This window comes from Pogonomyrmex barbatus, unplaced genomic scaffold (genome assembly GCF_055798465.1).
Source record: "Pogonomyrmex barbatus isolate J1 unplaced genomic scaffold, ASM5579846v1 scaffold3, whole genome shotgun sequence".
Lineage (NCBI taxonomy): Eukaryota > Metazoa > Arthropoda > Insecta > Hymenoptera > Formicidae > Pogonomyrmex > Pogonomyrmex barbatus.
In genome coordinates this window covers 20,955,913-20,983,899 of record NW_028297127.1, presented here as the reverse complement: position 1 = coordinate 20,983,899, position 27,987 = coordinate 20,955,913, and the positions used below count along the sequence as shown (strand labels likewise).

The 27,987-nt window shown below is 38.0% G+C and overlaps 4 protein-coding genes across 9 annotated transcripts in view; 3 read left to right on the top strand and 1 right to left on the bottom strand.

Annotated features, from left to right (window-relative positions):
* The first annotated feature begins 34 nt into the window (after nt 1–34).
* ThrRS (threonine--tRNA ligase) lies at nt 35–3,437 on the top strand. 2 transcript variants are annotated; one of them, XM_011642616.3, is made up of 5 exons: nt 35–190; nt 633–719; nt 908–2,463; nt 2,540–2,829; nt 2,940–3,437. In XM_011642616.3, exons 1-5 carry the CDS (start codon nt 137–139, stop codon nt 3,086–3,088), a joined length of 2,136 nt encoding a protein of 711 aa, XP_011640918.2. In that variant the 5' UTR covers nt 35–136; the 3' UTR covers nt 3,089–3,437. The 2 variants fall into 2 exon arrangements, with proteins under 2 accessions (XP_011640918.2, XP_011640917.2); XM_011642615.3 differs by having other exon boundaries at nt 183–324.
* Nucleotides 3,438–4,101: 664 nt separating this feature from the next.
* d4 (double PHD fingers d4) lies at nt 4,102–16,672 on the top strand. Of its 3 annotated transcripts, XM_089078946.1 has the most exons (9): nt 4,102–4,303; nt 4,373–4,482; nt 4,995–5,231; nt 5,342–5,547; nt 5,694–5,763; nt 7,433–7,588; nt 9,563–10,060; nt 14,705–14,817; nt 15,181–16,672. In XM_089078946.1, exons 1-9 carry the CDS (start codon nt 4,212–4,214, stop codon nt 15,310–15,312), a joined length of 1,614 nt encoding a protein of 537 aa, XP_088935072.1. In that variant the 5' UTR covers nt 4,102–4,211; the 3' UTR covers nt 15,313–16,672. The 3 variants fall into 3 exon arrangements, with proteins under 3 accessions (XP_088935072.1, XP_088935073.1, XP_088935074.1); XM_089078947.1 differs by lacking the exon at nt 7,433–7,588; XM_089078948.1 differs by lacking the exons at nt 14,705–14,817; nt 15,181–16,672 and adding an exon at nt 10,683–14,317.
* Nucleotides 16,673–16,965: 293 nt separating this feature from the next.
* Iyd (Iodotyrosine deiodinase) lies at nt 16,966–24,714 on the bottom strand. 3 transcript variants are annotated; one of them, XM_089078983.1, is made up of 5 exons: nt 23,242–24,714; nt 19,399–20,550; nt 18,189–18,395; nt 17,552–17,868; nt 16,966–17,302 (listed from the first exon to the last, which is right to left on the bottom strand). In XM_089078983.1, the coding sequence occupies exons 2-5, from the start codon at nt 19,565–19,567 to the stop codon at nt 17,117–17,119; spliced, it is 879 nt and encodes a 292-aa protein (XP_088935109.1). In that variant the 5' UTR covers nt 19,568–20,550; nt 23,242–24,714; the 3' UTR covers nt 16,966–17,116. The 3 variants fall into 3 exon arrangements, with proteins under 3 accessions (XP_088935109.1, XP_088935108.1, XP_088935110.1); XM_089078982.1 differs by lacking the exon at nt 23,242–24,714 and adding an exon at nt 21,489–22,169 and having other exon boundaries at nt 19,399–21,400; XM_089078984.1 differs by lacking the exon at nt 23,242–24,714 and adding an exon at nt 21,489–22,169.
* LOC105429561 (ribosomal protein S6 kinase alpha-5) overlaps nt 22,433–27,987 on the top strand; it is a 37,078-nt gene continuing 31,523 nt past the window's right edge. The window contains exon 1 of the mRNA XM_011642613.3: nt 22,433–23,233. Coding sequence (XP_011640915.2) covers nt 23,101–23,233 — 133 coding nt within the window. The 5' untranslated portion in view covers nt 22,433–23,100. The remainder of the gene's footprint in view (nt 23,234–27,987) is intronic.

Here is a 27,987-nt window from a genome sequence, read left to right as displayed (position 1 = left end):
CTATTGTTATGTATATATCACACATCCGCAACAATTCGATCCTGCGTGGCCGTGCCTGGCTGCGTCTCGCGCAGAATCAGAACTGTCGAGGATTTAGTTGCGACTGGCGGCGGCCCGATTGTGCGAAACTTCCAACATGAACGGCAACGTGGTAGCTGACTTAGAGAACCTGACCTTGACGGAGGATAAGGCATGAATTTCGAAACTTTATACACGACTCGAACGTATCTCGTTTTCCGAGTGTATTGTTAAACTATGTTGACGAGTTTACGTTTTCACGTTTGTAGGACCGTTTACGGCGGTACTAAGTGGACACATGCTCGGGTTGGTTAAGACGTATTTTCTTGCCCTTCCGGCTCTCCCTTATGTGATCGTTACGTCGAAATTCCCGTTGCCCGTCGTCTAACAATGTAACCGCGTTGGAACACGCCTTTTGTTTATAACACGCAGTCAATCGCTGACGATGACAGAATCGATAATCTGACGTAACCTGAGCGAGCATTGTTTCAGGCAAAGTGTTTTCTGACGCACGCTCACCTGACATGCGACTGTTCCTCGCGCCATTCGGTTTGCAACTTGAATTCGAAAGATGTGCGAGGCGATTCTTATTTTTCGAATTTTTTTGTTTTCAGGCGAAGTCGCTGAAGGCAAAGAAGAAAAATGCTGGTGCAATGGAGAAGTCGATATCTGAGCTTAATCCTTGGCCGTCCTACATTCAGGTTAATTTAGCTAAATTTAAAATGAAATTTAATAGTAAAATTTAAATGCATTTAAGCTAATTGTGCATTTAATATAATTGCTCTTAACTTGAGCTGTAATGGTTTTCTTTATTTATTTATTTAAATTGTATTTTTTTATAATAATTTATTAAGATTTTTAAATGCAATTTTTGTCTGTTTTTATGTAGGACCGCATTGTATTGTGGGATAAATTAAAAAAGGAATACGATGATGCAGTGGCAGCCAAGACTTCTGTAGATATAACTGTAACTCTTCCTGATGGCAAAGAGGTACCTGCTCAATCCTGGCGTACAACTCCTTACGATGTTGCAAAAAGTATTAGTCAAGGATTGGCGGATAATATTGTAATAGCAAAAGTCAACAATGAATTATGGGACCTTGACAGACCGTTGGAGTATGATTGCAAGCTCCAATTGCTAAAATTTGATGATCCGGAAGGTCAGCAGGTGTTTTGGCATTCCAGCGCTCATATCCTCGGAGAAGCTATGGAAAGAGTATATGGAGGTTGTCTTTGTTATGGTCCTCCTATTGAAAATGGCTTTTACTATGATATGTATCTGGGCGACAAGGGCATTTCTAACATGGATTTTCCATATTTGGAAATTCTGTATAAAACGATAGTAAAAGAAAAGCAGCCGTTTGAACGGCTAGAAATGACGAAGGAGGATCTCTTAGAGATGTTCAAGTACAACGAGTTCAAAGTACGGATTATAAACGAGAGGATACACACGCCTACTACCACAGCTTACAGATGCGGTCCATTGATCGATCTGTGCAGGGGACCACACGTTCGACATACAGGGAAGATCAAGGCCATTAAAGTCACGAAAAATTCGTCCACATATTGGGAGGGAAACGCTAACGCAGAGTCGTTGCAAAGAGTGTACGGAATAAGCTTTCCGGATACCAAGCAATTGAAGGAATGGGAAAAGTTCCAGGAAGAAGCGGCTAAACGGGATCACAGGAAGATCGGAAAGGAACAGGAATTATTTTTCTTCCACGAGCTTTCGCCGGGTTCTTGTTTCTTCCAACCGCGCGGCGCATACATATATAATACTCTGGTCGAGTTCATTCGCTCCGAATACAAAAAGAGAGGATTCCAAGAAGTGGTTACTCCGAACATCTTCAACAGTAAACTATGGCAGACCTCAGGACACTGGCAGCATTACGCGGAGAATATGTTTTCCTTCGACGTGGAGAAGGAGACTTTCGCACTCAAGCCCATGAATTGCCCGGGCCATTGTATGATGTTCGACGTTCGTAACAGATCATGGCGCGAATTGCCGCTCAGATTCGCGGACTTCGGCGTATTGCATCGCAACGAACTGTCGGGCGCGTTAACGGGTCTCACGAGAGTAAGACGATTCCAGCAGGATGACGCGCACATGTTTTGTTCGATCGATCAGATTAAAGATGAGATAAGTGGCGCCCTTGACTTCCTGAGACATGTTTACTCCGTTCTTGGGTTTACGTTCAACTTGTGCCTATCCACGCGACCCGAGAAGTTCCTGGGTGATATAGCAGTCTGGGACGAGGCCGAGAAAGCGTTGGAAGACAGTCTGAACGCATTCGGTCAGCCATGGATCCTTAATCCTCAGGACGGCGCATTCTATGGGCCCAAAATTGATATAACTCTCCTGGACGCGCTTAAAAGGCCTCATCAAACCGCTACAATACAGTTAGATTTCCAACTGCCAATTAGATTTAATCTGTCATATGTTAAGTAAGTATCAATTAAAAGCTTTATTAAATTTTGATTAAAAATTTCAACATGAATTATTTTTGTTTTGTATTTATAGCGAAGCTGGAGAGAAAACCCGTCCTGTTATCATACACAGAGCTATCTTGGGCTCTGTAGAACGTATGATTGCGATATTAACCGAATCATACGGCGGCAAATGGCCGTATTGGCTCTCCCCGCGACAGGCAATGGTTGTGCCGGTAGCGTCGCAATTCGACGATTACGCTCACGAAGTGAAACAAAAGCTCTGGGATGCGGGCGTTATGATTGAAATCGACACCGATCCAAGTGATACTCTGAATAAAAAGATTCGCAATGCTCAACTGGCACAATTTAACTTTATACTCGGTGCGTATCAAATCCTTGCTGGATAAAATTGTTATAAAATAATTTATATCGTTCGATACTTCTATTTACCCAATGTGATAGAGTTTACAGTAACGTGTATCTTATTACAGTTGTGGGAGAGAAGGAACGTAACGCTGGCACAGTGAATATAAGAACGAGAGACAACGTAGTACACGGCGAAATGGCGGTGGACGAGTTAATTGCGAAGTTGAAAATCTTGAAAGAAACTAGAGATCAGAGCGGTGAATTGAAATCTTAACTCGGCAATACTTATTAAGATGAATTTATTTATTTTTAGATATTGCACAATATCTTGATAAATCAAGAATAAACTTATGATGATGTGGGTCAATTTTTTTTTTCATAGTAAATTATTTATTTCTGCATTTAAGGAAATATACTTTCTTGATCTTTCGTATGCTGATTATTCTCTTTCTGCAAATATGAAGATTAAATGAAGGATATTATGTGAAGGATATTTAAATGTACTTTACACAATATACAGCATTTATATTTATAGCATAAATGTGATTAAAATATTTAATCATTCTTTGTACACATTGTATCCTACAATAATATAACGATTAATAATTAATGTTTCTACAAAACGTAATTTATTATTACATATAATAATAATCATAATTTGGAATTTGTTTTATTTTTAGCTTTTTAATTGATATTATTGAAATGACTTATTTTCTTTTATTTGAAAAAAGTTCTTGATCCTTAATTCTTTTATGATCTAGATACTAACGCAAATTTTTTTAAAACTTTTATATATTTAACTTATTTCACTTGCTTATTCACATTTACTTCTTAAAATTATACAAAATAAAAATACTGTTGAACTGTTAAATTTAACATAAAAAAACGAAGGAGAAGTGAAAATTACTATTCTACATTTTTGGAAAGCGTATATTTATATTTAACGAATAAGTGATTAATGCAATAAATTTCGATTGATTTTCACCTATTTCCATATTTATGCTGGCGCGACGCGCATGTATGAATATTCAAACGCCTGCGCGCGCGTCACAAGTTACGCCCACGTTGCCGGAACTAGTTTGCGACGCCAAGTCAACAGACATGCAAAGTGTTCCTTTTCTCTTCCTTTCAATCTCTCTCTTCTCATCAATTCATTTTAGCGCTGCGAAAATTTGCTATGTCGTCAGCGATGCTTTTATATCACTCACATTATCATAAAGCCGCATCGATAATCGACGTTGTGGTGTGACGATTGACCACCGCAGTCCCACTTCCGGGAAGAAGCACTTGGAGCGTGGGGGTGGGGGGAGGGGAGCGAGGGAGCGTTACGTACGAGCTGGCAGGACGCAAGCGGGATTTGTGACGCGGAGTTGTGATATCCTGAAAACTGGCCGAAAATGACGACGGTGGCGATCTCCCCAGCTATGGCTCACGGTAACAGCGGGATAATACAAGTGGTGAACGAAAGTAATCTGAGCAAAATCGAGAGGTACGTATCTCGTCGCGTGCCCGATAAACTTGCGATTCGCGGAAGAAGTAACTATCGATCCGTTTGCAGCTTCCTCAACGACACCGCTTACAGAGAGGCCATTGAAAATTCATCGAATTACAATAGTCGGCTATGCCGGGAGCGACGTCTTCGCATGCCCTTCCTAGATTCACAAACAGGTAAATTTCAATTTCAATTTCAATTATTGATTCTGCACAGTTCTTGTGTAGATGTAATTAATTTGCTAATTAATGACTATTGTGAAATCATTTATTTAAATCAATCAGATTTGTCACAAACATTGAGTATAAATATTTAAAAAGGTATATGGAGCAATTATGAAAGATAATGGCCCTAATTTTTTAAGGATTTATTTTAAGAGAAATGATATTGATTTTCTGACTACTACATAGGGTGTTTCTTTTGTATTTGAATAGATATTGAAGAATATAAATTCTTGATATAGGTAACTCCAAGTTATCAACATACTGACATTTTATTAGATATAATTTTTTAAACTAGTAAAGATTTTTAAACTAGTTTTGATTAATACTAATTATGCTTTAACAATTAATTTGTGATATATATTGATTATGATATATTGATTGATTGATAGAAATAAAGATTATTAAGAACTTATTTATATAGTTTTGTCTTAAATGATAATATATAAGCTGATTAAAAATTACAGGTGTTGCACAAAATCATTCCGCACTTTTCATGTCCTCGAGAGAAAGATTGCCAGGTTTATTGCACGGCCAGATCTATACTTATCCAAGTAAACGATGGCGAAAGAAACGTCGGCAATATTTAATGCACTATCTACATCCAAAACGAGGACCAAGAGGTGATACAGAAGATGGAACGGAAGGTATAGAAGCTGTTACGCATGTAAATGATGATAGCAAAGATTCAGTCGCGCTTAAAGGTAAATGAAATCGAATACGTATATATCTACAGACCTATATGATACTATTTCATCATATACAGTTTAGATACAGTATTTCTGTTAAATAAAACGTTACTATACTTTTGCAGATGAACATAGTAAAGATGCCTGGTATTATGACGAGCAAGATATGTTAGACATGGACGCTTATGAAGAACCTGATCCCGATAGCGATTATGATTACGAAGAGAGCTACAGCAGTAAACGGAAACGCAGAAAAACTCGAGGTGGTGGGCATCATCCTGCTCGTAGTCATCCACCTACCACAGATAGTCCAGGCGGCAAACGTACAAAGGTAAATTATAAAGAAGTTAAATCAGTATAGATGTAGAGATTGATATTTTAAATATTATTATTGCATTATTATTAATATAATAAATGACGACATTAGAAAACATTTGGATGGACGTGATTTTAATAAAATGATTTTATTTAATGTAGGGTGGAGGTCGTGGACGTAAGAAAACCAACTACGACTCAGTTGATTCTGATAAACCGTTCGTTTGTGACCGTAAGTTTAATCATAGATACAACTACAAATGACTATTCTTCCTGTTATTAGTACTATAAATATTATCGCTATTATCAGTTTTAACGTTTATTATTTCAAATAAGTTACAAATGCATAAACTTTTCATTACAAAATCTGTTAATTTTCTCCCACATTTATATTCATGTTCATATATTACACCATGAAGAAACTTGATTATGATATATGATATAAGATTTGAAATAAATTGTTAAATATTGTTGTTGAATATATAATACGTAATTGAATACGTGAAGGCAATGATACGTAATGGTAATTCAGATAAGTAACAAACTATATAATGCGGGAAGGTGCTTTCTGGTCTTATTTTCTCATTATCGCGATAACTTGATATTGTTTGTTCAGAGAGATTGATCGGTAATGTATCAACCATTTCAAATATAAATAGAAGCAACATATATAAAAATTTGAGCATAAGAATTTTATTGCATAGAGAAATCTATATTTTCTTTTGTTTACTCTCGTGTATGAACAGTCATGGTATGAGTGCAAGGCAGAAACTAGTCATGTTCCAAATATCTGAAACTTTGTGCATAAATAGTATATGCTTTTTATATTCATATTCTTGTTTCTCTACATTTATACTAATCGGATTAACAATAATTAAAAGATAATTATAGTTAAAATTTACAAATTATCTCATAATTGTTTTATTATTGTGCTAAAATAAAAAATCGAGCATATCTAATTAAAAGCAATCTAATTAAACTAACATCTTATTATTCAATTTTTGATAACTGTATTTCACTTTAATTCAAAATGAATACATTACTAATGATACTATTACGCCGATTAAATGCTTGAATTTTATTTAGCACTTTCTGATTACATGATTTTTAAATTTATCGTAGCAGAACTTTTGAATCTGAAAGTTACTAACTTTTACATATTGATATTACATAATTGATTTATATGTTTTTTTTTAGAGAAACTGATATACTCGTTATGCACAAATTTATGGGATTTGATTACATTTAGATTATATTTAGCAAACAAAAGCAAAAGATAAAAAGAGAATTAAAATAACTCTTTGAACAACTTCGATATTACCTTCTGAAAGGAGTACAATAGTCATTACTAATGTGGTCAAACTTTTCCAGACACAAAGTCTATGAATTAACTCGAATGTGCCTGCAATCTGTTTACTTCTTGAAACCACTCCTGTTAGACTAGCAGATAATCTAAAGACATTTGGTCTGGTTATACTAAGCTCGTATTAGAGACAGAAAATTTTCGCAGAGCATTGAACTCGTTCGTTGACGATCGAGCTAATGTCACCGGCCCAAATATCTTCGGACTAGCTCTACCTGCAATAATAACAGAGCAAGAATGTACTGGCTCACACTGTAGCGAGCTCATTCTGTAGGAGTACAAGCATCAAGCCTTGCATCGTATTAGTTTTTGCTTCTTGGGCTGGAACTCCTTCACTGCTTGTCCACATATAGACTCGTAGGTGGATAGGGATGTGTACTGGTGCGGAAGGTGTGCAAATGCTATCCCTGACCCCGCCCTGTCGGCTTTACTGTCCCGTACTACCTCCCTTGATCGTCCGTTAAAAACGAAAGGTCTGTCTTATCATTGGACGTTGCATTGGATGGATTGCGGGAAAACAGTATTTGCACTTTTGCAGTATGCAGCGCACGGTATAAGACCAGACCCGGTCTGGTCTACCATTACGGTCATTCCCACTCTACTTCCTCCGGTGATCCTGCTAAGGAACTAAGTCCCAGTCCTGCCGAAGTTGAACCTAGGAGCGTTGCAGACACCGTTGCTTCGAACCAGCCAGGTTGGAGCCAAACTCAGCTCAATTTTCTCACTTTCCTTTAAGTCCGCGTTCCCGCACCCCCTCCCTCCCACCCCCTGATTCTCTGACCTATGCCTTTCCCTTCCCGTCGCTTCCTCTCCCCCCCCCCCCCACTTGTCACTTGTCTTTAATCTTGTCCCTTGGTCATGCAACTATTCTCAATCCAAAAACTTATCCCGATATAACAACTTAAAATATATATATATATATTTTTTTTTTACATGTACTGCAAATGTGTGTGCATGCATTGCAAATAAGATATCGTGAGATTTTTTTCTCTAATTTTTAAACTTATATCTCGAAATATGTATATATGGAATTTTATACTTTTTTTATGTCGTTTAATATTATAATATTATGTGATTAAGCTACTTACGTACATATCATACAGATATAACTGATATTCAAGCCAGTATGATGTAAACAATTTTAATTTTGCATTTTATGATTAAATATACTCCTTTATTTATGTCTTCTTTTTTCCTGTTATTACGCATATTTTACATATCGACCAATAGGAATGTCCTAATGAATGGGAAAGCGATAATTATTTGTGCTGCATGTATCTTGCAGTAGCATGCTTCTGAATAGAGTACTGAAATATATTTCTTTTTCTCATTTATCTATATATTTATAAGAGAAAGAAAAGAGAATCGGCGAGTCCTATAGGTTGGTATTCTCTGACGCGATTACGGCGTTGTGACTCTTGAGCGTTCTGTATGTGTGTATGCGTGTTTCTCTTTCATTTTCTCCTTTTTTTTTTTTTTTTTTTTTTTTGTTAGTAGCTCTCTGTATCCCTTTTTCGGCATGATTACAGTTTTTACGAATGAAGTCTAACAAGTGTAAGAGTTCTTCTTTTCTTTGCTATTTTGACGCTTGTATTACTCCTAGAGCGATTTTGGCTTCGATTCTCCTATATTAATGAATGTTGAGGCTTCGTTGAAGATCAAATAGGTATCTTTGAAGTTACTCGTAGCTCCAATATGTTTTTTAAAAGCCGTTTGTTTGTATCTTTGTCTGTACCTTGAAATTGATATATATATATATATATATGTACATCTCTCTCTCGTCGTTATATCTTAGATTTGCTGCTGGTGATGGAATGTACTGATTGACATATGCACTTTGTTATACTTACATATAATCAGATTTGTTTTCTTTGTTGTAACAATCGGTTGAGTCTTGAATGAAAATTTCAAATAATTGATTCTGTTATATGAAGAACGTGACAATCGGGGAAATCGGGATATTACAGAGTCGCATTGCGTGCGTGTCACAATATATATACGTGTATATTAACGGATACGTAACAGTTTGACATAATAATACAGAGTGTCCCGATTATAATTGCTGTTTTCGTTAGCGAATACTCTTGCCGGTTTAAGAGTCATTTCCTGCAAAAGTCGGAGACGTTGATTTTCCACATATTTTTATAATGATTTGAGATTCAAATTAAGATTCTATTTTCTCTGATGAATCAAGTCACCTTTTTAACGATTTACTCTTCATTTAAGTTAAATTAAAAAAATAAAAAAAAAAAAAAATTATATCTCCGTTTGTTCTTTTCATTTGTGTCTCTGTCTCTTTTACTCCAACACGCGACAAGGGCTGTAGCCTTGAGAATTCTCTATGTACACACACGTTCGGATAAGTTTGTCGAGTTCCGTGGAACGTTTCTTGTCCCTGTAAATGTACTTCGACATAACCGAATCGATTATAAATACGGATAAAAAAAGAAAGAGAAAGAAAGGAAGCAAGTGAGAAAGAGAGAGAGAGAGAGAGAGAGAGAGAGAGAGAGAGAGAGAACGAATGAACGAATGAACGAGTGAGAGCGTGCGAGAAAGAGAGTCGAGTACGAAAATTTGTCTATTGTTCTATTATATAAAAGCCGGTGTGCATGGTCATCAGCTTGTGACGGCAAAGCGCAACTGGGTATGTTGATCGGTTTGTGATCAGGTGGTACGCGTCGGGGTCGTCAGAACGCTACTTCCTCGAGTACCTCGAGTCCCTCCCCGGCGGCGCCTACCGTCGCACCCGCTGCGGGAGCGGCGTCGCAGCCGCAGCAGTCGCAGCAGCAGCCGCAGCAGCAGCAACAGCAGCAGCAGCAGCAGCAACAGCAACAGCAGCAGCAGCTGCAATCGGCCGTGCAGACGCCCGTCGCCCCGGCGTCGCCCACCACCATCCCGGCGACCAAGGAAGATCACATGCCGGCGGCGTCCTCGCCCGGCGGCACCGCCGGCGTCTCCTCGCTGTCGACGGCGGATCCCGCCGGCCCCACGGGCGGGCCGCCCACCCCCGGCGGCGGAGGACCGGCCGCGGAGAAGAAGGCCGGCGGCAAGTCGTCCGCGGCGCAGCCGTCCCCGTACTGCGACTTCTGCCTGGGTGACGCGCGCGAGAACAAGAAGACCGGCGGTTCCGAGGAGCTGGTGTCGTGCAGCGACTGCGGCCGCTCAGGTAAGCCAGAGGAAAAGATGAAGCGCAAGTACACCCGGCGAGCGAATCACAATTAACTCGCACTGTCACCGACGACTTCCGGTCGACGACGACACGACGACGACGACGACGACGACGACGACGACGACGACGACGACGACGACGACGACGACGACGACGACGACGACACGACGGTGGTGACGACGGCGACGGTGACGACGGCGACGATGACGACGACGATGACGACGACGACGAGGACGATGGTAATTACGTAGCCACGTACGGACGGCGGTCCTATTTTCTACGTCTCTTTGCGAGTCTATCGCGCACTGCGTCCTGTGCATATATATATAGCCAGATACAACTCAAAAAAAAAAAAAAGAAAAAGAAAAAAGAAAAAAAGAACGTAAGAAGGAATCAGGTTGTTGCAATATCTTGCGTACGCTTCCTCGTGACACGCGCGAATGTACGAGGCGACCAGCACGTCTTATTTACGGATATACGACTTAGAGATTACTTAGCGACACACGACACGGTTTAATCGGCAGCTCGATGCCGACGTCGGAGCGTTACCGAGAATATTGGGTATATGTATATATACGTGTTTATGCTATATATAATCGTTTATACTTCCATGTTTCAGCTGTTAATATCGTGAAAGACATTAAGTAATTCGTTAATTTTACGAGCAAGCAAGCAAGCAAGCAAGCGTACGTGCCCTTCCTTACGCAAAGAGGATCTCGCTGTTCTCCATTCGTATATATTCTAAACGTACCTATAATTGTTAAAAGCGCAATCGAGATGTTTAGAACTTATCTGTTACATTTGTACAATATCATTTTTGCCTTTTTTTTTTTTTTCGTTGATGCGTCAGTCACTGAGCGGTATATGTGTGTTATACGTGTAGCCGTTGAAAGCCTCGTTAGAGTTAATTCGTTGTCGGCTCTTGCAGATACAGACCCACGTTTTTTTTATATGCCCTTAAGTTTTAACTTGAGATAAAAATGGGGGGATGACTTTTTGAGTTGTATAGGGTTACGATCGTCGCGTGACGCGTTCTTTGTCACTGCCACCAAGGGGTAGTAGAGAAAAAGAAAATCAATGCTGTTGCAACTGAGTGCAATAATTAAGGAGAGAGATAATGAATGAGAGAGCGTTTAATTATCTGCACAGTGTAGATCAAACGGTTACGAGCTTTACATACACTAGTCAAGGCGAGGAACACAAAACATCGTTTTGTCAATGGTGCAACTTGTCGCATCTGAGTAATAGGAATTTTCGGGAATTCCTTTACTGCGCGCGAATTTGCTGTGATTTATATAGTATTTCGATGATTAGTTCTAAGATATAAATCGAAATCGGTGACGTGTATCAATCAATCAATTGACGTGAAGGAAGAGAAAAAGAGCACGGAACTAAAAATAAAAAGAATTTCCTCATCGATGAGAGAAAGAGGGAGAAAAGGAAAGAGAGGAAGAGGAGAGAAACAAAATTTAAATTTTTCGTCGTGTGTGTGTGTGTGTGTGTGTGTGTGTGCGTGTGTATGCGCGATTTGGATTTAACGGGATTGAGCAAATCGGCGGTTTTAATCGTTTTTTATTCGCGGAATTTTCACGCAAATTTGTTGAAATTCCTGTTGCACAGTACCACCAGAGGTGCACGTATTGAGGAAGATGTGTTTGTCTTCTGTTTGACAGTGTATCCTGATATTTACGTTATTGTGTTAGAAATCAAAAGGGGAAGGGAGGAGGAGGGAAGGGGATGCGCGGCGTGAGAAACGCACCGGCAGGTTTTAGGAGAATTTTAGATGCAATATATATAAATAAATATATAAATATATACTTTATATATCCAGCACAATCATGAGAATCGTTTTAACGAAAGCAACGTATTTATTGTAAGATAACAAGAGATGTTGATCGCGTCACATTTCTACGTTTTTTTTTCACCCCCCCCCCCCCCCCCGCGAACGCTTGTAAATACTTTGGTGGCTTTGCGTTTGTTGGATATTACAAGGTTTTAAAATGATGCGAGCTAGCAGAGCGCAGCGCAAAAAAAAAAAAAGAAATAACGAAAAAGCAAAGAGTGCAATTCTAAGGGTTTCCCCGTACCTTTCGCGATTTTTGAGAGAATTTTGAATAAAAGAGAGTTTTGGATAAGATTGGAAATCGTGGAAATGATATTTCGTCTATGATTTCGAACTCGTTTAACGATTCGTGTTTATGTGTTCATTATACTTTTTATAATCGAAAGATAATTTCGTGAAAGCGAGAGAACACCGTTCGTTATACCGTGAAATGATTTTACACATACGTTGTGGAAAAAAAAATTTTTTTTTTTTTTGTAATTAGCAAAGCTGTGTGTTTTAAGTGACAATCTGTCCGTCGGACAATCTCGATTGTCTCGTGGACAGGTTATCGCTTGAGAGACTTTATTTTACATTAGTAGGTTACGGTTTATTGTTTTTTCATGTGAAGCGAATATATGTGAGATGAGTACTTTGAGAGTAGAGAATCTATTTACGCGCGAGTTTTTAACATGTGTGACATGAGTGCTCGATGTATTCGCGGTGATGTATCAGATTATGTTGTAAAGTTTATGAAAGACGAAGAAAAAAAAAAAAAAAGAAAAAAATCCGAGAGAAACCGCGATCGCGCCCGTTCTCGTTTAATCGGAGAAAGAGAGAGACACACCCGTCAGTTTCTTTCCAACACATGTCTCACATTCCATTGTGTATCTGCCACTCTCTTAATTACCTTTAAGTTATGGGCATTAGCTTCTCCGACCTAATAGTAGTATAACCATAACCCCTCGCTGTTATTGTCACGTTTGTAATAATATTTATTACGTATTTAACAAGCGAAGAGACGAAGATACGGGGATAGAGGAGATCTACACTTACAGAGCATAAAAGAGAGCTTCTTTTTACTGAGCGAGCTTTTTTTTTCTTTTTTTTTTCTTTTCGTCCTTTTTCCTCTCTCTCTCTCTCTTTTTTTTTGTTTTGTTTTGTTTTGTTTTAGATACCTTTCTAATGATGCGTCACGGGTAGGCGTCGTGGCCGATATCTTCTTGTAGAGATCTAACATAGTTTTGTACAAGCTTTGATACTCGTACAAATATCATTTGATAATACAAGAATATCGTGTAATGAAATTAATGTAATACCTTATGAGTTTTTCAGGCACAGAGAGAACGCGTTAAACAAGTCGTTCGAAAGACCACTTTCGACCGGACTCGAAATTGTTTCGTATAATCTTTTTGCTGACCGTGGGAATAACGCGGTTTTACATATCGCTTACTCTACACTCGCTAATGTAAGTCGTAACTTTTTCATTTTCTAACGCGCGTAATATGCGTTTTCTTTTCCGTTTTTTATATATATATATATATATATATATATATCTTACTTCCGAAATATTTGGAATAATTTACAGTTTCCGTTTTCTTTAATCGTAGTGCTTCACAAAGTATTTTCTAATACAATATACATTATGTAACTCGAGATATAGAAGGCTATCGGCAAGAAAGATGTGTTTCTTCTTTACATATGTACAACATATGATACATATGGATACGTAGGATATTCTATTATTTAACATGGTATGGCTAATACGGCAGACTTAGAGGTACTACGCATTTTTTAGTTTTCTTGTATAAATTGATATTATATTATCCTTAGATTGTCAGTAAGAGAGAAAAACTCACATGGTATAAAAAAAAAAAACAAAAAAAACAATGGAAGCATGCAGATATATAGTTCCTCCTTGTTATATATAAAATTGAAGATTTGTTATTAGGCAGTTTTTAATTAAGCAATACCCAATGAGGCTTATAAATATAGTATTTAAGTCACACTAGTTATATATAAATATATATATGGCTCCATATATATATGATATATATAAAGAATGTGATACGTTATGAGTTGTGTGTGTGTGTGTGTGTGTGTGTGTGTGTGTGTGTGTGTGTGTGTGTGTGTGTGTGTGTGTGTGTATGACGATGGAAGAAAAAAGAGGAGAGAGAATTCAGAAAAAGGAGATGAGAGAGCGAGAAAGAGTGAGAGAGAGAGAGAGAGGGAGAGAAAGAAAAGGAGCGAGGGAGAGTGTGCGACGTTTATATTGTGCTGCGCAAGAAAGAACGTGAACTATTCCAAGGTACGCCCTGCTATTACTTACCACCTATTATTCCAAATAATAACAGTATGTTCAAAATGCAACATCAAAAAAAAAAAAAAAGGGAAATTACAGATATCATGAAATAAAGTATTCTGTGCGGAAACATGAGGACGTATCATTATTTCGGACGTTTTTAGTGCTGAGGAAAGGTGAAAGACATCCTAGAGTCGTAATATTTTTTGTGGACCAAAAATTTGTCAAAAACTTTGTTTGTGTGCCACGGCTCTTTCTCTTTTACATGTGCATAAAAAAAAAAAAAAAAAAAAAACATTCGATTTGCGATGTGATGAGAAAGCATCGAAAAAGTAAAGTGATTTGTGGAAAATAAAGAAAAAAAAATAAGATAAATAAAAATGATCCAATAGCTTGGAGTTCACTGTTCTTCGGCACAAGATAACTGTCCTGGCACCTTTCTACTCGCATCCCACGACAGATTCCTCGTTCCGTCCCAAATGCGTGTTCCCTGACGTGCTTGACGTTCTTGTTATAGGGCATCCAACTTGTTTGCAATTCACTGCAAACATGATCGTTTCTGTTCGCAAGTACAGGTGGCAGTGTATCGAATGCAAATGTTGCTCTATTTGCGGCACCTCGGACAACGATGTAAGTATACATATATATATATATATATATATATATATTGCAGTCTCTTTCGCAGGATACTTAAGCGATCCGAATTTTTGCATCCGCGAGCGAGAATAGAGACGGCGCGCGAACGAATGCCATAATGTTAATTATCGATTTCGTGGAAAAAATTGATCGGATTGAAAATCTTGCGAGTTAACATTTCATTTTTTTATCGTCTCGTATCGCTATTGTGCAATTCATGACGTTTATTCGTCGATTATTCGATTCACGACGTTTGGCATTGGCATTGGCATTTTTTACGATCGGTTAAACTGTAAATGTAGTATTATGCGCTTTGGATTTGATACTTGATATTAACGGTTTGGCGAACTGAAATAGGATCAGTTGCTGTTCTGTGACGACTGTGATCGTGGCTACCACATGTATTGTCTGTCTCCGCCTCTTGCATCACCTCCCGAGGGCTCCTGGTCTTGCCGCCTATGCATAGCCGAATTTCATCGCCGTGATTAAGTCCACTTTCATAGATAAGTCACGGAGCTGTCCATGGTATAGCCGCTATGGTATAGCGATCATCTAATTAAGGAGAATTAGGAGAGTATTCACGAGCTCACCCATATAGTATTACTTACGGCACGCAGCCCGGCAGAATTTTTCTGAGAAGAAGGAAAGGAAAAACCGAAAGGCAACTTCATCGATTGCTATTTATTATGAAATTTGCATTGATCATCGATCCCCCCCCCCGCCCCCCGGTTAAATTATGTTAATGATAACGATGATAATAATAATAATAATAATAATTAGGAAGATACGTTTATATTAGCATTACTACATTAGATATCTCAGGCACTGGTGATCTCAACGAGATAAAGATGTAAGGAAACACGTATTTATAATTTAATTGAGGTAGCTTCTACGAATAGATATGTAAAGTTATACGTCGCGCAGCCCAACCTGTTAGCAGAGTTCCGTTAAGGGGAACGAACACAAAGAGATTACTAATTTTAAAGACAAAGACAGAGTTCGATTTTACCGACGATGTTAGACTTTACATTCGTATTGAACAAAGTGTATTTTTTGCTCATTTTAGGAACTGACATGTATAGATATACTCTTTACAGCGATATTACGAACGTGCGAGAACGAGAACGAGATAGAGATTTAATTAAAGATCGCTAAAATAGGACAATACTCTCCTAGTTCTAGACTCTACTCTTAGTCAATGACATGTTTCGGGTTTTCGGTTGCTTTCAGACATTTCAACTTTCGCAGAGTTGCGATAAATTTAATAACGAAAATTTTGGCGATCTCTGGTGTGTTTTCGCGCTAACTCTTAGCTCCTCGCTAATCCGAGTCGGCTCGGACCGCGTTTCATATAGGGAAGACGGAAGACGGAAACGAAAGGATTCATATTCTAGATCATGATATTAATAGTATTTGTTCCATGAATAGTGATAAATAGAATATTATCTGTTTCTCTGTATGTATCATGATACTAAAAGCTTTTACACATAGCTACTAGTAGCGGACATAGCTGTCATATACAGACTTGCAGTACTGGAAGGAAAATTATATTCTACATGTTCTTCGTCGTTTATAGCTCAGTATTTTTATATTTTATATAAATGTACTTAATTTAAGACGGCGCTGTGGGTGATATTTGATATTTGTTAATGTAAAAATCTCATTTTTCTTCAATTTGACCATCTTTGACGACCGCCTAATTGTAACTATTATTAGACTACACTTGGAATTTGTCGGCTCACCTTTAAGATTCTTCTTCGATTAGGTCGATGGATTTATATTTTATATCGCTTATTTTTAATATTATGTATGCAAATCTGAAAATAAATATTAGTTTATACAAACCGGATTATTAAGTTTAGAGCAGTCTTATTGCGTGTGCCATTGTATACTTTTCCAACTGCAGGAGAATGGAAATATAAACGAACGATATGTCTCATGAACAGGTGCTATATTTCAGGGATTAGCTTTTTCTTTTGAATCTTACGATTACTTTGTAACATTGGCAGTGACATTTTAAGCCGAGAGGCACTACGTTCTACGATTATAGTAAATTATAGTAAATAATCCACGAAAATGTAATGTAAGATAAAAAAAAAGTTAGTAATCCGAAAAAATATAACATTTTTCATAAAAATAGCATTAACATAAACGTATGTTGGATTATTTATTTCAAATACTCCCATTCTCGATTTTTACATGTGTAAGTGATACAAATATACGTCATGAATTATTCCTTCGATTTTTCAGCCGTCCAAATAATCGTAATATCCAATGGTGCTTTATACCTGTGTTAATCGATCTCGACTAAAATTTCGGACAAATCTTTCCGTTTTAAGTCCGGTATAGTGGCATCTTTAGCTGGATAACCAACAGGCAGAAGTAACACGAGCTTCTCGTTGGATGGACGTCCCAGGAGGCTGCGTATAGCCGGTCCACAGTTCAATGGCGTAGATGTAAGCGTCACCAATCCGGCATACTATATTTAAGAATGAGATATGCAATAAATTAAATGTAAATTTATTATGCGAGAGTAATATCGCAAAGTTCGAAGGTCATTTGCGCAGTTTATTACGGATTGCTAAAAAAAATTGCATAAATATTTTTCGAATCGATTTCTTGCTCTCGCTAAATTAATTCATTTAACTATACATTAGATTTCTTTTAAAATGCGAAAAAAAGATTCTTTAACTTAAAGGATTTTGCGACACTGCAATATTCAAATTACCTGTATAGCAGTAATGAGTATTCCACACGCGATGGAGACGCTCATTTCATGATAGTAATGGATCTTTTTCTGTCCATTTGGCAAAATGCTGCACGTCTGTTTGAACACGAGTATCAGGTACGGGGCTGTAGTAAGGTATTCCTTTATCCAATTGGTCCTTAACGGAGACAAGTCAGTCGTCCATTTTACACCCATCCTCTTCTTATAATTAATCTCTTCCTCTTGCTCTACGATATTTCTGATTTCTGATTTCGTAGTTTGATTGGATACCACAACGAAGGTCCATGGCTCCGTATGCGCGCCGCTAGGAGCAGTACCTAAATTAAAGAAGCATGAGCTTGTAACTTGGAGGGATGATAGGTGAACTTAAGTGTAACGATTTATTAAGTAACAATTTATTAGGTGCTTTTAGCGCTTCTCGGTGAATCGATACCGACGGTATTAAATTTTTACACACACACACACACACACACACACACACACACACATAATTTTTCTTTTAAATTCATTTTTGCGATCGCGTTCACATCTAAACAAATTCTGAAACGCTGAATTTTAATTTTTTAATTATGGTTCCGCGAGGTACTTGAGGACTGAATTTTGAGAAAAAAAAACGTTGTTTGTGTCATCAAAGTACCTGCGGCCCTTATAATCTCACGAATAACTTCCTTCGGAACAGGATCCGCACTGAAGAATCTTAAAGTCCTTCTCGCTGCAACTATTCGATAAAATTCTGACGCACGAGCTAGTAATTCTTCTTCGGATTTCCGGACATGTTGGTACGGCACGTGCTTGAGATCACTTGGTAAAGCAGGCTCTATTTCAAATAACTTCTTGTCTACTTCTGGAAAATGATACGAAACAATTTATGTGTAAGATGAATTGCAGTATATGCGTCTTAACATATTTTACGTGCGAGATAAAAAAAATAAATCAGAAAAAAAAATCCAGACATTTGCCCACTTCTTAAATTTAATAATACAATTATTTTAGAGTTATAAGAAGGAAAAATCCTTCTCTTTAAGATTAAAAAATGAAACGAGGATCGCGATGACGAAATTAAAATAAAGTTTTTCAATACTTAAATATAAAATAATAATTCTTAATCGAATAATACTGACTATTATATCGATATTTTATTAAATTTATTAATGTTTTACTCTAAATATCTTTTGGTAATTATTAATTTTATTTTGTTATTTATTTTATTCTATACATTCTTGATATTTATCGTTTATTATATAATAAAATAATTGATTTTGAGATCAGCTATTTCTCGATGTCATATTGGTTGTATGTTGTTAGAAACAAAAAATGATATGCAATAAATTAATAAGCTATATTACGTATAGTTTTAATTTTTAGTTTTTTCTTAAAAATACAATAATTTTGCTTGTAAAATATGGCAAACTGAGATATCTGTCCGACATATCACGTAGAAGTATCAGCTGATAGAAACCGCCATGATAGTTGAGAAATGAATATATTATTTTCATTTCAGGAGTTCTGTGTTACACTTTCACGTGATATATCGGACAGATGTCTATTTGCCACATATTTTTTTCAAATTTCATAAAATTATTATTAAAAAGGAAAGCTAAAAAAATAAGGCTGTGGGTAACAATTAATTTATCGCATGTCATTTGTCGCGCCTCTGACGTCATACAACCAACATGGTGCCGAGAGATAGCCTTAATATGTCAAGTGGAAAGGCCTCGAGCGTGGTGCTTTCGCCGTTTCCTTCGCTTTTTTCCCAAAATGAGACGATTATGACCGACAACCACATTCCGCCTAATGGCTCGCATTGCACATATGGCGTAGAAATATTCGCTGCGACTCGAAATTACTTTCACTCGGATCCGTGGATTCGTCGGATGTCGCGAGCGCACGCGTCCCACTTTGAACGATTTTCTTGGCCGATCGATCGAAGAATTTTTTATACAGGACGAACGAGACGATGACGATTAATATGTGATAGAGGTACTTGGTCGTAAAAGGCATGTATTCGGAGAACATCTCTGACGCACGACGATGGCAGGCTTTCGCGCGACTTTACGCTCGCTACTGAATCGGAGCGATCGTCGAGTCCGAGTCGCGCGATAAAGTCAGATAATGTGACAACATAAGGACGTTCACCGTCGTTTAAAACATTTTGCAAGTGTGAAACACTCCGCTTCAACGGCGGATTTACGGAAAAAGAAAAAATGCGACATCTCATTTTCTTTCTTTTATTTATTTTTTAACAATTAATGTTTTCAAGTAATTTAGGATTACACCTATCATCTCCCCGATTCACTCTGGATTTCGGTGACCTTTTCTTTAAAATTAAACATTAATATAAAAATAATATTTAATTTGATAAAAAAATTTCTTCGATAAAAAAAATGTTTGGCAACAGATTTTTTTTTTTTTATGGCAAGATACATTAAATATGCTGATAAATAAAGTGAATTATTGCACATCTAACATTTTATTTTTTTTTTTTTTTTTTGGAAAATCGACTTTTGGTAGAATACTAATCTGTACTTGGTATTTTCCTTATTTACAATTCCGGGAAAAGCAAATTATTTCTCCTCTATTTAAACGATTGATACGCCCCTTAACGCGGACCTTTCTTGTCTAAAATTCAAAGGCTTTACGATGATCTCCGATGAGCGCACAGCTCATTTACCCTTTTGATCATCAAGGCTCGAGGCTGAGTGAGCGATATCGCTCATTTTCGACATGTTATTTTGAACGGCCGACATTCAACGTTGTTACGCAATACTTATCACAGCTTTGTTATGAAACTACTGGCCAATGGCAGAAAATCTTGTACGATCCTCGTTTACTTTCGATATCTCTTGTTTGCCGTTGTAATGGAAATTCATGAATCCTTGAAGGGACAAACAATTCGTCACGTGTTTACCGAGGATCTCTGAAACGACGAATCCTTCCTTCGGGATACCTCATGGTGCCTCATGGACATACCGGAGATAACAAGCTCGAAAGGGCTCTTCCTGACAAACAAAAGCACCGATTAACAGCATATATACCAATGGAACAATTTACATTCGCCAATCGGGCGAATGCAAATTCGTGCGACAAGATTCTATCTCGTTCCAGATCTCATCTTTTAATGATATTCATTTATCTCTTCTTTCTCTTTTGCTCATTTTGTAATTTGTGACTCGTCATCATCAATTGAATGAAAGAATATGTTGTGGGAGATATAACAGAAGGGTGGAAAACTCAAATTTAACAGTCAATTTATCAGACGTCTCTTACACATTGAATGTCACTTTATTAAATTTAAAAAATAAACTTTAAATTTTTCTTAGTAAAATTAATTGTACCATAAGCTCTAAAAATTATTCTTTTGGCTTTTTCAGATCGTGAAGACGGCTTTGCATTTTAAACACATTTCTCCTTCATCATGTCACTGAATAATGAAAGCGTAATCAAAATCTCCCTTTGAAAAATATTATTTAAAAAATTTTTTAATAAGTTTATATTCTTAACACATTTACGCAATTTTCTTCAATAACGAGACTGTTGGATTAAATAAAAAGAGCACAGAGAAAATCGAGAGTTTTCTTACATAAATTTTTCTGTTACAAAATATTATAAAGGGTTTTCCCTGTGTTATCGTAAAACTTTAACAAGACGACTCGCTCGAGGCAGAATAACGTCTTGTAATCTTGTTGGAAAAAAAATGCATTATTATCGATTTTCATTTTATCGATGCTATTTTCTTGTAACGATAGACAGATTAATTTCTTGACTTGCGCATCAATCTTGACAGCGTGTTTTCTCGTTTTCTCTCTCCGTTCTACGATCGGAACATGATGCAACGCGCACCGCGTTGACCTTGATTATCAATAAGGAAAAATCGATACACAACAGAATTAACGAGAACGCAGTATACATTATGCTCTTCCACTGGGAACGGACTTACCGGAGATATTTCGACTGCATGAGTCGTCTCTTTGCGATTTAAGAAAGTAATGTATCGAAAACTGTATGTTCGATATTACTTCGGAAACAACTTTGTATAAGATATGAAAAAGCAACGAGAGATAAGAAATCGCACAAAATCCTCGAGAACAGGGCCGTGTCAAGTGTTCGGCGTGCGAGGAGAGGAGTAACTTTCCAAAAGTCAACCAAATCTGTTTGATAAAATTACATTAAAAAAATTTAATATACAAGTCCGATCACACTGTTGATGTCTTCGTCTCTCATTTCGTATTGTCGCATCGATTTTAACCGATTAAATATATGCGGAGCAGTTGGCAATCGACTTGGAACGTGGCTGTTCGCGTTACATCAGCCGTCATGCGAAATATAAATCGAGTGTTACAACAGCGACAGCTGACGCGGATTTCTTCCGCATCGTTTAATTCTTTGCTCGGGATTGAGCGACGATTTCTCGGTCGGACCGTCGGGGATACAACGTTTGCCAAGAGGTCTGTCCTTTATAAGTGAACTTCTTTCTAGTGCACAATTTATTTCTTTCCTCTTTCTTTCTGTATCGAGGAAAAGAAAGGAGAAAAGACGAACGACGCAAAAAGTTTAGCTGAAAGGAACAGACTTAAGATGTACGGCGTGAGGCGCGTCTCGACCGTTATACACCGCCAAGCCGCGTAAGCCCCGTCATAAATGATAACGGTGATTTCGCGATAGGTTACGCGAATTTTATTGGACGCGTTTAATGCGTTACACGCGGACAACGGGCGCGTGTCCCGATCGAGTCGCGTGCTCGGCGGGACGCGCGGCGGGTGGCGACGGGGCCGTGCGATACGGGCCTGAGCGGTCAAGCGCGCGGCGGCCAATGGGCGACGGGCGACGAGCGGCGACGCGCGGCGGTTGCGCCGCGAGTCGCGGAGCGCGCAGTAGCGAAAACGTGCACGGGTCCGGCGTCACGGTTGCGGATACCGTCCGCACACCATTCCGGGCGCGGCGAATCCGGGCGGTCTGCGGAGGTGACCATGTAAAAAGAGCCGCGGCAGCGGCGGCGTCGGCGTCACGCTAACCGTGAATATTCCCGCGAGCGATCCCCGCGAGGACGCGACGCGAAGAAACGCGTCACGAGGAGGCGCCGGTACGTATCCTCCGGCCTGCACCTTCTGCACGCGCAAAATCGGAGGAGCTCTCGCTCCTCTACGCCGTATTATCGCCGTACTCCGTATATACACATTCGGGCGCGCGCGCGCGCGCGCACGCGTACACACATACGTGCGCGTACGTATTATACGCGATACGCGCGGAACTGACACACGTGTGCACGTACGCGATACAAGAAGCGTACGAACGAGAGAGAGAAGGAGATAAAGAGACGTTACCCGTCGCTGATATGGGCGTACCGTGTTACCGCAAAATGTGCGTCGATTGAGCGGATCGCGATTCGTTTCCGATTGTGCGACGTCCAGTAGGAACGGCCGACAACAGTGACAAGTGCGCGGCGTCAGGCGCGAAGGAGACGAAGAGACGAAGAGAAAGAGGAGAGAGAGAGAGAGAGAGAGAGAGAGAGAGAGAGAGAGAGAAACGAGAACGAGTGAGCGAGTGAACGAATGAACGAGGGAGGAACGGAGCGAGAGGGTATGGAGAACGCCATGCAGCCGCCGCTTCCACCGCCACCCCCACCCGCCTTCGACATGCCACGGAGCAGCACGGAGCAGACGGTCACCCACGAGTTGATATTTGGTACGTACAATTTCTGTCACCTTGCGAGTCCGTAGATGTCAAAGGTCTCCCCTGGAGGAAGATCGAGACGTTGCAATCTCGTTAAGTCACGTTAAATCACTTGACGAGAGGACGCACGTTCGATCGCGGAAACGGCATAAACATCGAGAGAACATCGAGATCGCATCGGCCTCGATATTGCCTGCACTCGTGATACTTATTATTACATTTTATCGGCCCGAGCCTCTCTCGGTCCGCGTATCTCGATGTTTGCCGAATCGAGCGGCCGCGGTCGAATACCATACGCATTACGCAATCACGTTTGACACGCGCCGACGTTTTGTACTTTCGCGAAGTATTCGTATCGAGCCGTAGGGAGATCGAGGAAATATCGAGTATCAGCGCGTGGCAGCTTTTTTTTTTTTTCTTTTCGAACGAATAAACAGAGCCCACTGTTAGCGTCGTTGCTGGTCTCGACACACACGCGCGCGCGAGATACGTAAAATTAAAATCTGCGGAGGAGAGAAGTTTTTGCGCTGGCTGGCGTCACGTTTTCGCGTTTGAAAATCGCTCCCGTCTCTCCCGAGAAAAGAGGAGGGAAAAAATAGAAGGGTCTCCTCTCTCTCTCTCTCTCTCTCTCTCTCTCTCTCTCTCTCTCTCTCTCTCTCTCTCTCTCTCTCTCGGCGACGCGTCTCCGAGAACGCGCGCGTGGCTTCTCGCCATTATAAGTAAATTGGCTCTCTCTATATTTAACCGTACGCCAGCATGTAAACACAATCAGACGGCCATTCGAGAAATTAGCTCTGATCTGTCAAAACCGCTGGTCCCGTCGCCAAAATCGTCCTCTTGTTCAATCTGGCAGAGGCACCGACAAAATTCTCAGCCCATTTCAATGACGTTTTCAAAAGGATCTCTCCTGTCTTTTGTTCGAGACCCGTGAACATTTTTCTTTCATGTGGCCACAGAAATTCATTAAATTGCTCTCATCTTCTTTTTCTTTGTTCTTCTTTCTTTTTTTATGTTCTCCAATTTCTTTTAGACATAAAAAATAAATTTGATTCGCCAAAGATTGATACGCGATCTTGACGTTTCCCTTATTTGCCTCTAATGTAAAGGGATTCCTTTCGTCAATATTTTACGATGAAATATCGACCTAACTTGCGGGGGTCACTGGAGATCCTGCTGCTAATTGTCAAGATCCCATTCTTCACATCTTTTTGCCCCTTTCAACTTGTGCTATGTATCTTGTTAAAGAAACCTTTTGTTATTGACAAATTGTAAACTTTAATTAATTTAATCGGTACACATTTCTATCCCTTAAAAAAACAGTGGCTCCATTATGTCCTTTTTGATCTCGGTTGATTAAGACTTTTCTTCTTTTCATCCCTACCTGACTTCGCATGTTTGATGGCCTGGTTCTTTGATAATAAAATAACCTTTTCGGGCTGTCTGTACAAGAAAGAGCGGAGAAAATGTTTTATAATTCTTTTTTGTTGCCTTGTCTAATCTCAGTCAAACAGTAGGTAAATTATTGGAAAATTGTCGGTTAAAGAAGACCGTTGCTTGAACGATCAAGATAGACTTTTTACGACAATGAGGAAATATTCCTCTTGCTTATATATTCACGTGCGTTTAAAAATATATGCATTGTTGTCATAACATTTACATTGGCAAGCACATTATCGAATAATCTATGGTAAACTATAATATTTCATAAAATTTGCGCACAATGCGATGTGTTTAGCTTATGGTTTAGAGATTTTTTTTCCTTTTTTCCATTTTAAGTCTGACGTGTCGTCTAAAAAAAGTTACGCGATGACATGGAAATGCTATGAAATTGTTTATCGCGAGGCAGCCAAATATATGCTTATGTGCTTGACTATATACACGCTTGACTATGAAAATATTATTTGTTTATAACTTCACTGAGAAAACATCGTTCATTTTATTACCGTAACATCTTACATTTCCTTTCCCCATATATAATTTGTTTTTATTTTTAGATTACGAATGATACTGAAATACGATATTAAAATTTCTCCCATTATTGAATATTTAATTAACAACCCATATTATTAATATCAGTACGCGTAATTACAGATTCTACTGTTATTAATTTAATTGAGCCAATTAGATTAAGTACTCGACTTTCATAAATTTTAATATTATTATTTCGCGCGCATGCGTATAAAAGCTTTATTAAAATAAAAGAAGTAAACGAGGGAAAAAATTGAATGTGACAATCACGTGAAATATAATCGAGCACTATCGTCACTGTCGTCAGCGCGGTATCATAATGCGGTGTAATATTACATCGTGGATCGGCGCCAACGATTAAGGTCCAGCGTATCTCGACGGTTTTAATATCGCAGCCGATTATTAATTCAACAACAGAAACGATGTGCCGCCACCTGTTAAAATACGCACGAACTCGTTGAGGAACCTTTTTTTGCATCGCTTCTCTCGCCGTATCTCCTGCACGCCTAAATCTTTCCGCTTTTTCGGCTTATGCTTGACATTTAATTTTAAATGCTACTTAGATGCCATTATGGATGGCGCTATTTATTATTCAACAATCACATTTGATATTTTCACATTTTTTGACAAACGGCTTACATACAAATAAAAGAAATCGTGATGAGATCGTGAAAAGATTTACGTCACTCCTTGAAGTCTTCTAACTCTCATATTTGAATAATAAAATGCAATAAATCAAAGGCAATAGATAAACATGTACCGATGACGGGACGAAACGGGAATTTCCTTTGAGTTCCAAATTTTTAAATTTGATATGCCGTGTATATTTACTTTTTAGAAAACTGCTTATGAATAATCACAGCCGGGAACGTCCAAGCCGGAATTTTTTAAAATTTATATTAAGAGAAGTATAATATATAATATATAAATGTACCTTTATTTAAATAAATTTCAAAAAAATTATAGTAACAATGATACAATGATGTAATCCGAGGGACAAAGTTATGAACATATTTTACAATAAATTCCGACTATATCATTTTTGTTTAATTTTCCGTTATATTTCGTTCGTTATATTTGAATATTTAGACCACAGGATAGAGAAAACATCCGAATTGTTATTTTTCTCCGAGAAAATACAGATGACCAAATTGTCACGCTGTTACGCGAAACACGATTGAATCGTCTCGGCTGCGAGCGCGAATCCTGTTCTCGGCGAGGACGAAAAAAAGCGCGAAGCCGGCCACGTTGTCGTCTTCGTTGTCGAGTCGTCTTCGCGAGTGGACGATATCGCCGGAGCCGGTTCCACCGACGTTGACTTCCCGGAGACAAACCTGCATGAATATTATCCAATCGGCCGCGAATGTCGCCATTAAAGTCGCGACTTTTAGTCATCGAGCCCCCCGAGGTGTAAATTCACGAGACGGATTTTCTTCGGTTTATTATCCTTCGCGCGACACATAATCATAATCTTACTAAATTATCGTCAGTGAACGTTAAAATGTTTAAACATGAAATATCTGCGTAATAGTTATTTAAAAAAATTTGTAAAGAATTTTTATTTATTTTTTTTTTTTTTGTTTAATAACTGAAGTATTGTATTGGCATTAATTTTTTGATTACGCAGAAATGCTGGATTTTTTATTATTATAATTTATAAATTATGTATTACGTACGTAATATTTAATATGAAAGTTTTATTTTAATTTTTATATAATTGAATTTTAAGCGATTATAAATTACGTCATATTGGATAAGCATCACGGGCTTAATATAGCAATCGCGGAAGTTTTTGAGTAAATCAAAATTTGTATCCCAAAGGGAAAATTCCATACTACCATTGAAGCCCCATGAAATATTTACGAAAGGTCAAAGGTAAAGCACGACGATAGTTTTCTGAACTTTAGTCCCGTGCATTTGAACAGTGAAGCAGAGCGTGTTATCGGCTTGTAAATTTACGATGTAAACGTCGAATTGAATAGAGTCCTGTGTCTTTGTAAATTACAAGCGTTATAATTTATATTTATAATTTATATTTATTTAATTAAATGTTTGTCAGAAATTTTTCTACATTTCAATTTTTATTTCAAAAATTGAAATTTTCCAAGAAATATATATTTTCCAAGAAAATTTATTACAGTTTACATTATTTAGTATTTTGTTTACATTACGTATATTAACTTGTAATGTCGTTACGCTGTGTAAATATTAATCATTCTTGTCTATTCTTTTTTTCTATATCGTCATCTGATGATCTTTCAAATTCGTTCAGATTTTTTGAAAGTGAGTCACACAAAGTAGCAAAAAGTCGGCGACTAGTTTCTATTGTAACGGATGGTATTTCCCAAGATTTTTCAAGATAGCGGCTTATTTTACTTGTGTGCTCGTTCGAATAGACTTTTATGTATCCTATACATCGTTTCTGAGTCAACATCTACATACTTGAAAAAAGTATACTACAGAAAAAATTCGTGTTCAATAGTATTGATATCTTTCAAATCCACACACATTGATATCTTTCCAAAATATATATATTATATAGTTATATTTTTTCAGATTCCGTTGAATCTTGTCTTCATGATAAAACTTTTTGATTTTAAATATCAAGAGTAGTAAAAAAATCATCTTTTTGAAAGATACCACGTGACCTTGAATCCTTCTAAATTATTTCAGCCGAAAAAGTAGTGTCGTAAAATCGTAAAATCGTCTACAAAGAATCTTTTTTTTTTTTTTTAATATTTTATTTCTAATTTCTATTTTATTTCGTAATTATTTCTGCTATCTATCAGATAATATTG

Bases quoted from the DNA above. Each gene is read 5' to 3' on its own strand.
- ThrRS (XM_011642615.3), top strand. From the start codon at position 256: ATGTTGACGAGTTTACGTTTTCACGTTTGTAGGACCGTTTACGGCGGT. The intron at 325-632 runs GTTGGTTAAGAC...TTTTGTTTTCAG, and splicing joins CTAAGTGGACACATGCTCGG to GCGAAGTCGCTGAAGGCAAA. The intron at 720-907 runs GTTAATTTAGCT...GTTTTTATGTAG, and splicing joins CTTGGCCGTCCTACATTCAG to GACCGCATTGTATTGTGGGA.
- d4 (XM_089078946.1), top strand. From the start codon at position 4,212: ATGACGACGGTGGCGATCTCCCCAGCTATGGCTCACGGTAACAGCGGG. The intron at 5,764-7,432 runs GTAAGTTTAATC...GCACTTTTGCAG, and splicing joins TAAACCGTTCGTTTGTGACC to TATGCAGCGCACGGTATAAG. The intron at 10,061-14,704 runs GTAAGCCAGAGG...TTCTTGTTATAG, and splicing joins CAGCGACTGCGGCCGCTCAG to GGCATCCAACTTGTTTGCAA.
- Iyd (XM_089078983.1), bottom strand. From the start codon at position 19,567: ATGTTCTCCGAATACATGCCTTTTACGACCAAGTACCTCTATCACATA. The intron at 17,869-18,188 runs GTACTTTGATGA...TCTTTAATTTAG, and splicing joins TGAGATTATAAGGGCCGCAG to GTACTGCTCCTAGCGGCGCG. The intron at 17,303-17,551 runs GTAATTTGAATA...TCTTAAATATAG, and splicing joins TACTCATTACTGCTATACAG to TATGCCGGATTGGTGACGCT.